The 13,512-nt window shown below is 40.5% G+C and overlaps 1 protein-coding gene across 7 annotated transcripts in view; it reads right to left on the reverse strand.

Annotated features, from left to right (window-relative positions):
* Positions 1-5,878: 5,878 nt before the first annotated feature.
* The window catches only part of PRDM15 (PR/SET domain 15), a 36,024-nt gene continuing 28,390 nt past the window's right edge, over positions 5,879-13,512 (reverse strand). For 6 of the 7 annotated variants that reach the window (XM_042810085.1, XM_042810084.1, XM_042810082.1 and 3 more), the window contains 5 exons: positions 13,148-13,231; positions 12,838-13,013; positions 11,549-11,629; positions 10,949-11,161; positions 5,879-10,018 (listed from right to left, as the gene is read on the reverse strand). In XM_042810085.1, the coding sequence (XP_042666019.1) occupies positions 9,542-10,018; positions 10,949-11,161; positions 11,549-11,629; positions 12,838-13,013; positions 13,148-13,231 (1,031 nt within the window). In that variant the 3' untranslated portion in view covers positions 5,879-9,541. The remainder of the gene's footprint in view (positions 10,019-10,948; positions 11,162-11,548; positions 11,630-12,837; positions 13,014-13,147; positions 13,232-13,512) is intronic. The other variant, XM_042810083.1, reaches the window with a different exon arrangement.

Genomic DNA, 13,512 nt, shown 5'->3' on the forward strand with positions numbered 1-13,512 from the left:
CTCATCTTGGTTCACTTCATACAAAAATAGCACAATAAGAAATGGAATGGATAATCATTTCTAATACAGGATACCAACAGGCAGCCAAAACCATTCTAGTTGGAATCAATTTGGGCCAAATTGGAACACGGGACACGCATCAACAGCTTATTACAAATGATTTCTGTCCCAGTAATAAAAACAAACAACCAAACAAACAAACAAACAAAAACCCCATTTCTAATTGACCCTAGAAACACCTGATTCTCCCACTTGAAAACAAACTCCACCAAGGTCCTTGGCAGCTGATGCCAGATCCAGCTGCTCAGCAGATGTGCTGGCAAATCACTGGCTGTGCTCATAACTGAGAGCCTATGCATTTCAGCTTGGTGTGGTAACTGTGGAAATTGACCTATGTGATCAGCCCTCTGGGATGCTTTGCCCCAAATTCACAGTTCCTTCACCAGCACTGGTACTGTTCTAAACACAAGAAAGGAACGTGTTACAAAAAACTGCATGAAATCTGCAACACTGTGCCACAACAGTGGCAAAACCAATAGCACTTACTTTTGTAGTAGCCTCATGATCCGCAGGTTAGCGTGGCAGAGAAACCGATCAGTTCTATCTACTGATAATGAGGTAGGTAAAACTTGCAAATTTCAATGGCAATCAGGTTAGGCACAGTCTCAAATCATAGCAATAGCAGTGCGCTTTGTACACTGAATAACTTATTATAGAAAAGCACTTCATATATTCAACAAGAAAATTTTGTAAAAGTTAGTACTTTTCTTAGGTATATATTAAGATACTCCTGGGATTTGGTCACACAAACGTTGTTAATGTTGGTTCAATTCTGTATTTTTCACTTTTAATTAAAACTCATCCACCTTTAATTAAAATGTCTACACCTGTAATTACACTTGATTATAGCGTTAAGAATAAAGAGCAGGATACACGAGAGCCAAAATAGTTGCATTTAAAAGCCTGGTATATTATTGCTATTACATCCACAGGGACCGGCTATAATTTTCTGCAGAATTAGATTTTTTTTGTTGTTGTTTTCCTTTTAAGTATACTTAGTACCATTTGATAGATGTAGAATACAACCCCAGTCATAAAACAGCACTTGTGTCTGCAACCAAATAAGGCAAACGCCACACAACCAATCAAGTTTCCATTTCTCTATAATGATTTGTACACACGCTACTTCCAACTTGCAATTCTTAAGCACCAGCTCAGTCACCTAAAGGGGAAGCGCTGTGCCAGTCAAAAACAAATTTCCAAAACCCATTTTAGACAATTGCATCTGCTGAGAACCTAACAATGGAAAAATCCTCAGTTCTCATGACATCACTTTTCCAGTCTCTTTCCATTTTATGAACATTTATCAAGAAAAATCTAAGGCGAGGTCTAGGATGAACAGTTTAAAACTACAAGAGAGATTTAGGTTAAATCTCAGGAGGGAATTCTTTCCCACAGGGCGGTGAGGTGCTGGCACAGCTGTCCAGAGAAGCTGTGGTGCCCCATTCCTGGAGGTGCTCAAGGCCAGGTTGGATGGAGCCCTGGGCAGCCTGAGGTGAGGGGGGGCAGCCCTGCCCATGGCAGGGGTTGGGGTGGGAGGGCTGTGAGGTCCCTTCCAACCCTAACTATTGTGTGATTAAGATAATCAGATTTAAAGTAAAGAGCAAGTGGAAACCCTCGTCTGAGTGCTTCATGCAGATGGGAACCAGCAAGGCTACACAGGTCTGCAGTGAGGTTATAGATATCAGCAAGGTTTGGAAGTAATCTTCAAAACTGCAACATAATCTGTGTGACAGATGGGACACGAGTGACCTGCTGCTTCCAGGAGGGGCTACAGAGACTCTTCCAAATATTTAGTAAAGTGATCACAAAAGTTCTCTGTGCATTTTCCTACATGGGAGCATTCTTCCCATTCACGTGGTAGTATCAACTCGCAGTTCTTCAATTTGCTTCCAGGAACCCTCACCTAATATTTTTAGAAGAACTCAAATTTTAGTTGTTGTAAATTTCCCTTGTAAAAACTAAAGTTAAGGTTATGGCCTCCTAAGTTATACTTTTATTTTATTTTATTTTTAGTTACTGAGTACTTTAAGAACATATGGTAGCAGCTGGCAGACACCTTACCAGAAGCCACAACCTGTCACATTTTCATTACGACCATCCAATAACAGCCCCACAATCACCATCTCAAACAACTGTGACTGCAATTTAGTTCCCCAGCAGTGCTGCAGAACGCCTTCCCACATGGAATATGAGAAAAATACTACCGCGAGTACAATTCCAGTCCCTTTAACCTGACACAAGGGCACACCTGTGGCAAGACTCACCCGACGTCCCTGAGCTCCCCTCAGCCGCCCCACCCCGCCTGACGGACAGCCCCACCGCTCGGCAGCGCCAGGTCGGTACGAACACGCGTGACAGCAGAGTGCGCCTGCGCAGCAGCCGCCCCCATTTTGGCGGCAGGGTCGCGTCCCCTCAGAGCTAGTGCGCTTCTCTGAGGGAAGGCGAAGTTAATTAAGAGGGCGATGTGTATAGCGTATAACTAGAGCAGTTATCTCTTAGCTAGAACTGTGCTCAGGGTTGACTGAATTATCCTGCAACGCCACTTTTTTTCCGAGGCTAAAGCCAGGAACGCCTCGTATCTATTTCTCTTCAACCCACTCCTTACCTGAACAACCACACAGGTATATCATGCCTGGAGGAAAACTTACTGCCTGTTGGGATTTGCATGCGTTTCATGGGAAAAGCAGTGGAAGAGGGAGGAGAGTGAATGAGAAATAGATGCGCTTGCCTCCAGGACAAAGTTTCTCATTTTTCTCTCTGATTATGCAATCTGAGCTTTTCTCTTTTCCGTCTTTATAAATGGTGCTTTGTCCACGGGTTCCACTGCTTCTTCAGCAAAAGCCTTCTGTTTGCATCAGTGAAGACTTCACAGCAATGGACGTGTTTTCATTTTCTAAGACAGCCCCCAGAGAGCCCCACCCTTTGTACACATAGCTCCAACTTTACCCATATGCATTTTGAAAACATACTGAGGAATTCTGCATGGTCACCAGGACCCTTGGGTACAGATGCCATTTGTACAGCAAGCAGGCAAAAACAATCATTCCTTGAAAGCTCACATTCGGGTCTCAACACAGGCATGGGTATGGAAAGAAGAGAAGAAGAGCTCATACACGCTGTTACCTTATTTATTTATTTACTTTAATCTCCCTCTCCTTGGCAAGGAGCTGGGATAAGAATTTCCCCACCCTTTCCTTTAATCTGCTCATTTGATTTTGTTGTTGTTGTTTTGTTCTTTGATTGCAAAGCAGCCCTCTTTATTCTACTGTAATCCTCCTCGTGTCAAACTTATGTTGTAGCACATATATGACAGAGCAGGTCTTTTCTGTGCGTGAGAAAGGACATTCAGTCTTGAGAAAATTCTGCCCACAAGTGTGCTATAGCTTTCCAGAAGTGATGAAATGTGGACCTGCTCCATTCTCTTATCATTTGTGCATCTTGCGTTTTGGTTTCTGCATGTTCCTGTGTATAACACGCTGCGTTTTACCACTGCATTTAATTTATGGTAAACTAAGCACACATTAATGCTTTCCCCTCTACACTTGTAGGTTCTTCTAGAGAAAATCATCTGAACACAGCAATCGCTAATATTTAGTTAACAGGACTGCATCTACCAGAACTTACTATGCAGTTTTGTGCAGCACGCTAAGTCTGTGTTTTCTCTGCCTTTATCTAATTATACATCCACTGTATTTTATTGCCCCTCATGTCCCAGTCTCATCTTTCTTTCCAGTGAAATTTGTGGGTACAAGGCTCAGAGATGCCCACTCCCCTTTGAGTTCAGTGGAAACTGCCAGCTATGTGGGGACAAGATACTAAAATGAATGCAGGGCTTGAGAAGAAGGCAGGTGAATTCAGCTGGTGTCTGGCTTCATTAGCAACATCCAGCTCATCAGACCTTATGCAGGTCGTTCTGGCAAATCAGCCACAGTATGTGCTATCTCCTTGTTTCAGTGTCACAGCAAGAACCTTAGATTCACATGGGTAGGAGAAGGATGAAAAATTTCAGAAAATTAGTACCATTGGGTCTGCCAATTTTAACCTCTCATTCTGCCAATACTACTTTTTTAAAAAATATATGTTTATATAGCCATTTAATTTTTGCTACAATTACCAAACACCTTCAAAGCTTTCTAGAATCAAAATCTAATTGTAAACAGAAAAATAAAGGGCTCAACTGACGGCAAAAGGACATTAGAATTGAAAAACTCTGCTTTAGATGGAATAAATGCCTAAACTCAGTAATTTTAATTGCTTTTGACATCAGCTGTTCTTGAGTCACTGTAACCAGCCAGACATTAATTGGTCAAAACAGCTCATGGATAAGACAAAGGCAAAAGCATTACACTACAGTTTTGAGAAGTAAAGCTGAAGTCTCTTGGAGGAATCTCACCTTCCTACCACTCTCAAAAGATTGCCTTTCTGCCCCTTTCAGCTTGGCTTTAGGAAGGTAAAGTTAGAACAGTGAGCTTGAACTCTAGGAAAGTGACCCAAAGCATCAGCCATTGTTAGGCTGTACTGCAGGATCTCTGTATGGTTATTCCAGCTGAGACTGAAGTCTGCCTTTTTTAGCTGGCAGCAGTGGAATCAGAATAGCTCTTCAGGACCTAGGAGGGAAAAGAAATCCAGAACAGCTTTCTCAGAGCATTTCACAGCAAAAAAGGTATTTCCCAACAATGGTTACACTGCTTGATGAAGTAACTGTTGCTTACTTAACACCTTCTTGCCATTTACATTGGGGATATGATAGTAGCACTGAAGAAAATCGCTCTGAGCTGATGACAAATGCTATGGAAATGCCTTTTGTTGTTGCTGTTGCCAACTTTGGATTTGCTGCGTGGCAAAACATGAAGACATCTTGGCAACTGATCTCACTAGGCACAAGTCACTTGGCTGTACAGTCTTTGCCCCAAACTACTTAGAGCAGATAGTACTACTTAGTGCAGATCAGCAGTATCCTCCTCCAGTATGTTTTCTTCTGCCTTTATACCATATTAGGCCAATGCACTCACAACCACCATGAACAGATATGCCAAAAATACAGAAGGTTAAGGATTATCCAAGAGGCATACCTATACTGATAACACATAAAAGGCCAGGGGTAATTACGAGGAGTGACAGTATTACTTTAAATAATGTGAACAACGCCAAGGAAGTATCATTCCTGAAAAAGAATTCACAAATCAGTACCAATAAAGCTATTTTCCTTATCTATTTTCAGGTAATGCCTACACAGTTTTTATGTGACTATAATTTGGATGAATAGTATTTTTTCCAGTCCTAATTTTCAGGGTGGGAAATTCAGGCATCTTCTTGTGTGCAGAGCACTAGTAAATCATTCTGACAAATTGATAAGAAAATCAGTTCTAGAAATAAATTCATCTGTTTTCCAGTTCTTAATTTCAGAGGATTTCTGAAACAGTAAAAAGGTGCAGAAACTTAACAGTCTATGCAGAAACTGACTGCTACTGTTCTGAAAAAAATATTTTTCCAGTGACACATCTCAAAACAAAAGTTTATAGGGAGTGTAATGGCACTTAATACAGTAGCTTTTCCTGACAAAATTCATCACAGAACGCTGCTGAGAAAGATGCAAATCTCCTCTGTTTTTTATTTAGTATAGTAAGAAACTATAGAATAAATATTTCAGGATGCTACCCCATTTCCCTGTATATTTTGGGATACTTTGGGTACAAAGTTCTGTGAGGTAACTACTAATCTTACTGCTTTTGAAGCACGTCTATGTGATTCAAGGAAAAAAGTCTGATATGTTAATTGAGGACCAGAAAATAAAAACGCTAGTAGAGAAGGGTTCTGCACCTTGTTGCTCCTTTACTTCAGAGCCTGTGTGCCACAGACAGCATTCAATTAAATAATAGTCTTACCAATCAACAAAGACAGTACACAGCACTACACATCACTCCTTTGGCTCAAAATAATTCCAGTTTGGTACTGAACAGTCATTACGCAAAATCTCCAACACATGGCTGAATAAAGTAACCTTCATAACCTATAGATGAAAAGCCTAGTAACAAATTGGCAAATGAAATTTAGATTGCAAATCCCTTACGTATTTTTATTTGTTGTGCAGGTTGTAACAGCATCAGTAGAACTTTGGTATTCATTTGCAAAAGGCTTAGTTGGGAGAGCAGCTGGCACTCGCTAGTTCTCCAAGGGAAGTGCCGCCTGAAAAGGAATTAACTTCCAACTTCTCCAAAAATATTCTTTCTTTTGAAACTTTTCCTATTGCAGCACACTCAAGATACAGTTTTGTTCTCATAGGGATGTTAATAATAGTAGTAATAATGAAGTCACACTGAGAGATGGTAAGATAACACAGCAAAGGTTGCAGGGAAAGTCAAAGTTATTTCTAAAAGGAGTGTTCTGGAAGGTTCAGCTTTTTGAAAACTTTCTATTGCCTGGCCTGCTTGAGGTGAGCTTCATTTTTTTCCTCCATATTTTAGCAGAATATCATTTAAGATTTGGAGGACAGCAGAAAACTGGAGAAATTTCTTTTCCACGTGACCACCAACATGCAAGCATTTATTGTGCAATCAGATTGTTCCTTTTAGAATTGGTTAATTCACTGTCAGAAGTGCAAGATTTTGCTTTGCCTGAGTCAGGTTTTGTGGGAGAGCAGGAGGGATGACACAGTCAGTATAAGACTACAGAAAACCAGAGGATCACACATTGGGAAAAGGAGTTTTGTGAAGTCAGAGAGGTATCTGTAATGCGTGATGACCTGCACTCACCATTCATTTCAAATAGTCAGGCAATTACATGTTAAAATGGCTCAGACTGATTCAGTGCTTCCTGAATACTACCGTCAGTGCTATTCACATAGAATAGTTGTACTCACTCTGCAGCTGAGGCAAAAAAATCCCACTTAAAAGCATTATCACCTATGGACAAAAAACCAATCTTCCAGAAACATATAGATGGAGTACTGTAACCTTCCATGTTTGTATATATATATATTTTTTAGATCATAGCCATCTTTTATTTACCACAATAACTTGATCCAGGACCTCTACATTTCTCTTTTTTTTTCATTCGCCCTGCCAAATTATAATGTACTTTTCCCAATTAGGCACCAAATTCAGCAAAAGGAAGAAAGTTGAAAGTACGTAAGCAACACATTTCATAAATGAAAGACAGCTTCCTCATGACCAATAGGTTTTGCGTTTGTGGAGTAGACAGCTGAGGAGGTTACCTGGCCTGAGCCAGTGGTGGAATAATTCAGACGATACAGGAGCATCGAGCTCTAGTTCTTGCGAGGCCAAAAAAAAGCCAACACGATCATAGAGTGTTGTTTGAAAAGGATCTGGGGAAGACAAATAAGGAATGGAAAATTCTTTTGTTTCTGCACTGGTAAAAGATGTTTTCTCTTTCTGATACGCATTCCTGTCCCATCAAATTTAGATCTCTCTCATAGAGACATTTATGGACTTGTTGATATTTGCAGCAAAGTAGCTCTGCTCCTCTGACACAAAATCTGTCACCAGGAACTCCTTTGTTACATCCTTTCCTAATTGCAACACATTCTATTGCAATTAAGCTTTACGCAGAGCCTCGCATAGTGTTGCCTCTAGACGTTGATATGGCACAAGGAAAGCCATGGAAGGTTAACTTTAATTTCCAGTCATTTATACTTTGGAAGGATTTGTTGCAGAGATTCTAAGGCATCATTTAGGGGTCAGGCAGTCCATGTGAATACAGACTTTCAAAGACAAACTCATTCCTATTCATATTTTTGCTAATACATACAACATTTTCATAAATATGATAGGCACAGACAGGATTTTTACAACCATCAATCTATCTTCACTGTTAAACACAGCAGATGCTTTATACCCGGCAAAAATCTTAAGTAAGGTTCTGAGGTTGGCTCAATTTGCAGCCCTGAAAGGACTTGTTCTTCGGCAGCAGCTGGTAGGACAATTTTGGCTGTCAGGATTCCAGACAGCACCTGTTTATTTTTATTTATTTTTTGTTATTCATTTTTAGTTAAATTTCTTTTTCATAGCAGCCATTCTTATCTGTGGGAGAGATACTGTCTTTTTGACATGCAACTGTCCAGACTGCACATCAATATGTGGAGAATGGAATCAAAGTGTTGTATCAGCATTGATGTATTTCATAGAATCACAACCACAGAATGGCTCGGGTCGGAAGGGACCTTTAAAGCCCATCCAGTTCCAACCCTCTGCTGTGGGCGGGTTTGTCGCCCACTGACTGCCCAACCCCCTAGTTTACAGCTCCAATATTCAGGCAAACCTTGCCCCTTCTACACTAGGGCATGCTGCCTCCAAGTGGCCAAGCATGCTTCAGGCTTTCTTTTGTCTTGCATTTCACACAACTGTGTGTGGCTCTGAAAGTTGGAAATAGAATGGACTAGAATTCATGCATTATTTCTGTGAGACAGGGCAATACAGGGATGAAAAAATTAATGACTTATATTGATAAGTGTCCTTCACACAAATATTCACCAGAAATGCACAATAAAGTACAAAGGCATATATATATATATATGTATATATATAAAAAAGAATACTTTCTCAAATGTTTATTACACGATGAAAGAAGACTAATTGAAAAAAAATTCACATCCTGAACTTGATCAAAGAGGACCAATTACTCTTCGGATCTATTAGCTAAAAGCAAGTTTGAAAGAGCAGGTTTTTTAAAATTACATAAAACTGTATCACATTCTTGTTTCAGTTCATCACTGGTTTGATTCCGACTTGACTAGAAGACCATAGACGTTGCTTTAGTATTAGACCAGCTATGTGGTTCAAGTAGCACTAACAGTGTTATGGGTACAGGGCTTTTCCCATCACTAAAATGGAAATGCTTGTAAAATTGGTCTATTTTTTTCCACGCCACACTCAGCCCCACCCTCAAGTCCCAGCCTCCACCTATTATACCAATGTTGTTAGAAGGACCAAAAGGAGAAAGAAAACAATTATTGTTCCTCCCATTTCTGTGTACATTTCATTCTCTACCAGCTGACCACAAATGTATTCCACCTCACTGTCAACGAGGTCTTCGTATAAAGTTTACAGCCTGGAAGGAAGTGTCATGTTATGGCTAAAAGGCTTTCTGAATTTCCAGTGCCATATTATTTCCCTGCTTTGGTTAAGATGTATTATGACGCTTCCTGTCAAATCTCACTCTTACTGCCCCAAATTCACAGTGCAAAATACACAGTACAATTTAGCAGGGGTACTAAATTAGTGATGGTTTTGGTTTTGATTTTTTTTTTTTCTTTTTAAAAACATTGCAAGGTTTAGAGATGATGTGAGAACCTCAAGATTCTCACAGGTGTTGTAGGGTGCGATGCCAACTTTAGCTTACGTTTCATTGTATAAACACTTTCCCATCTCTGTTTGGTATCCAGCAAATAATCCTATCAGAAATATTCCAAACATCCTGTGTTTTTGTCTCTACTGTCCACTTCAAATTTTCAAAGTATAAATTAGTAGCTATACATCTGTTGCTGCTGCTCTGCTTGAACCTGTTGCTGTCCTGACTGCTGCTGCGCTGGCTGTGCCGCGGGCTGCAAGACATCAGTTTGAGGCACCGACCTCCACGTCAGAGGATGCTGTTCTGTTATCTGGTTTCCTAGAGGAGCAATGGAGTTCACCAAGGTGGTTAGATTTATAAAATGGGCCACAGAATGAGGATTGGCTGCCTCTGGCTGCGGCTGGATCTGAATGTCATTCTGGCGGTTGTGCAGCATGGCAGAACCGCTGACTGTGTCAAACGTCACAGTGAGAATGGAGTTGTCCAGCTGCAACTGGCGCTCCGGAGCAGTCAGGTGGCCCACAGCCACTGGTTGGAGGTTTGTGAATTGCGTTCCAGCTGCCGTTGTAATGGGGGTAACAGTGATATTTGTCAGTCCAACAGAACTGGACGGCGCTGTGACATTTGGGTCACCAAGGGTCACCACCACCTGAGGAAAAACAGAAACCTTATATTGCACAGCTGACTGTCACGTCTAGCACTGAGAAAGACCAGCTGAGTGCTGATGGGCTCACATGTTGCTACTGCCACTAAAAGAACTCATACAAATAGAGGGCAAACAAAGCTGGTGCAGGGTCTGGAGCACAGGCTTAATAAGGAGCAGCTGAAGGAACTGGGATTGTTCAGTCTGGAGAAGAGGAGGCTCAGGGGAGACCTTGCTCTCTACAACTACCTGAAGGGAGGTTGTAGTGAGCTGGGGTTGCCTCTTCTCTCGTGTAACTGGTGATAGGACCAGAGGGAATGGCTTCAAGCTGCACCAGGGGAGATTTAGGCTGGACGTTAGGAAATAATACTTCTTTGAAGGAGTGGTCAGGCACTGGAATGGGCTGCCCAGGGGGGTGGTGGAGTCACTGACCCTGGAGGTGTTCAAGGAACGTTTGGATTTTTTGTTGAGGGACATGGTTTAGTAAGAACTACTGGTGATAGGTGAATGGTTGGACTGGGTGATCTTTTCCAACCTTGGTGTTTCTGTGATTCTGTGAGAGGGGAGTATAGAGCACTTGAACATAACTTCCAAGAAGTTATAGAAGAAAGAAGTTGTAGAAGAAAGAAGATAATGAGAGGGGAGCATATGTAACATTCAAAACCATCAGTTAAATTGACAGTCTTGACACTTGTAGGCACAGCATCAGCCAGTTAGTTGGCAAACAAGGAGATGATAACATAAAAAAAAAAACAGAAACAGATGTGAGGAGTTGCATGGACAAACACCTTTTTTTTCCCCTATTTATCTTCATCTTACTGACGTTTATCAAACTAGCCCTAAATGTTTGATAATGTTTTTGTGTTTGCCACAAGGAAACCAGAAGTGTTATCCCCCTAGGCAGTGCCAGCTGCCCACCCTTTTACTGGAGCTTACCTGCTGAATGCTCTGTACAGCTGAATTAGTCTCATCTCCAACATTTCCTGTAAATTCAGCTTCCTTCTCTGTGTATTCACTGAAGGCAGGGTCCTCAGGAACTTGAGTTTCCTCCTCCTCACCCGATTTCTGCTTTCGTTTCTGGCCACGCTTAGGAGCTTTCATATGCTGTTTTCCTTCTGGTAATTCTCCCTGTTCCAAGGCTAATTCCGGCTGAAGCAACAAATTTCCAAAAGAAACACTAAGCAAAAGGACTTCATGAAGTTCCATGTAAGACTGCTATTACCTGTAGTTGGTTTACTGTTGATTTTCAAGTAAAAAAATCAAACTTCAGCCAAAACTTGATTGCAGGGAATGAGAACTCACCCTATAATTATCTCCATTTTATAAGCACATGTTATATAACAAAACAGACTGATCTTGAGTCTGCTTGTACTGCTTAGAAGACAGCATACCACACCTTAACCTGGGACTGCTTTCTAAAAAAACATATTCCTTGCCTATCAGCCCACGCTTGGCTATGATACATACCAAAAAAACAACATCCCCAGTAAGTCTGAAAATCTTGTTGCCACTGGAATTTGGCAACGGTAAATGTACCTGAACAATCCCAATTGAAGAGGCATCAATGGTTGTAGTCTCTGGCAGCTGCTCTAAATCATCAATCTTCACTGAAAGAATCTGTGGACAAAGAGGCATCAGCCTGGTGAACAAACTGCAGCCAAACAATACAGTATTACCTTACCTAATCACAGAGCAAAAACGCTGCATCCAACATGTCATACAAACCATTTAATGTAATGGTTTAATTTAATATAACCACAGCTTGTTTTGTTTTAAATAGCCTTTATCTTGTGGCACAAAAATCTTTTCCTTTTCACTGAAAAGCAAAGTTTAAAGACAACATTAGAAGAATGTGTTTTTTCTCATATTCCAGACCAGCCCACAACCTACCGTGAAGAATTCTGTAGAAAAGAAATATAATATTTTGTAAAATGTAATTGGCTAAAAATTACTTTATAAAACTTATTTTATTGCTATTGATAATAAACACATTAGCTGTGTCCTACTCTATTGTCCCCAGCAGAAACTCTGCAGCTCAGCTTATCAAAAAACAGGAACAAATTGCCTCTAAATTGCAGATAGCTAGCTGCATTTTTAGTCCAAAAATCAATAAACAGAAGCTTTTTGCTGGCATCCTTCCCTGTCACTGTGATGAAAAGTAGGCATAATTTAAGGCAAAGCAACACTGACGATAATTTGGTTGTAAAATAAAGGCTCAAATGGAAAGAACAAGCCTTAAACAACCTAAAGAAGAAACTGCTGAGAAAAAAAGCACGTACATTATCTATTCAGAAATCCACTAGCTCCACTAGAGTCAGACAAAACAACCCTCTAATCCAAATTCTCCACAGTTAGCATTTATCTTTATTATTTCTTATTTTGTATCATCATCGGATGCTGCTGTCACCTCTATTCACCATTTCTTTCAGATCACTTCTGAATACAGAGAACATAATGAAGAAAAAAGTGAACTATGCTCACTAACAGATGAATACAAAATATGAAAAAATCATACATGTAAGCAAAGGCAAAAAAAAAAAAAAGGATTTAAGCAATCAGAAGAAAATCATTTTTAAGGAGTGACAATCAGGTGTGTTTACTGCTGAAATATAACATAAGAGCTCATTCAGTTAAGTGCAAGCTTAAGGGATAGTGCCCAAGCTAAGGTTAATTTACCCTTAACCAAAATTTGCCTCAAAAGAACAGGGATAAAAAAGAGTTGGGGTGGAACTCCTTCTATATCACTGAAGGCCATTAAGTTTCCAAAACAAAACAAAAGTCAAAATACCAAAGCACGCCATGAGCTGCTTGCCAAACTAACTCACCTCTGGATGCTTACGCCTCATATGTCGACTCATGGATGCTCTGGTAGAAACCTTTGTCCCACACAGCTGACAGCTCTGGGCTTCCACCTTATCGTGAGTGAGCTGTATGTGTTTCTGGAGCATGTAATCAGTGACATACTTCTTATCACAGACTGAACACGTCCACTGTTTTCCTACTGGTGGCAGATGGAAGGGAAATCTGTTAGCAACAGCCCCGAAAGGTGAGTATCATATTGTCAGTAGCTCAAGAAGAGGAACTACGGAAAAAATTAAGCTATAGCACTTGGCTATTATTTCTTGGAGATTTTACCTGTATGAATCAACTTATGAGTTTCCATTGTATTTCTCTCACTAAAAGTCTTCCCACAGAGCTCACACATGAAATCTTTGATTCCTGTATGAAGAGTACATTTAGCATAAGAGCAGTAATAGTTTAAGGCATCTGGGATAATTTTTAATCTCGTATTACCAAAAACCCCATCACACAGCCAAACAAGTAGGGAAAGCCCAGCATCACCAGCTATTTTTTAGCTAAACCGTGCCACTCTTATCAGTCAGAAAATAACAATAAGAAATGGGAAATAAGAAACTAAAGACTAATTTAAAATGGAAGCAACACTCTAGGCCTACCCGAGACCAAACCAACCTCCATTAAAAAAGGAAAACATGAAACCA

This window comes from Centrocercus urophasianus, unplaced genomic scaffold (genome assembly GCF_019232065.1).
Source record: "Centrocercus urophasianus isolate 14NV4802_14NV808 unplaced genomic scaffold, USGS_Curo_1.0 seq_12, whole genome shotgun sequence".
In the NCBI taxonomy this organism is placed as follows: Eukaryota; Metazoa; Chordata; class Aves; order Galliformes; family Phasianidae; genus Centrocercus; species Centrocercus urophasianus.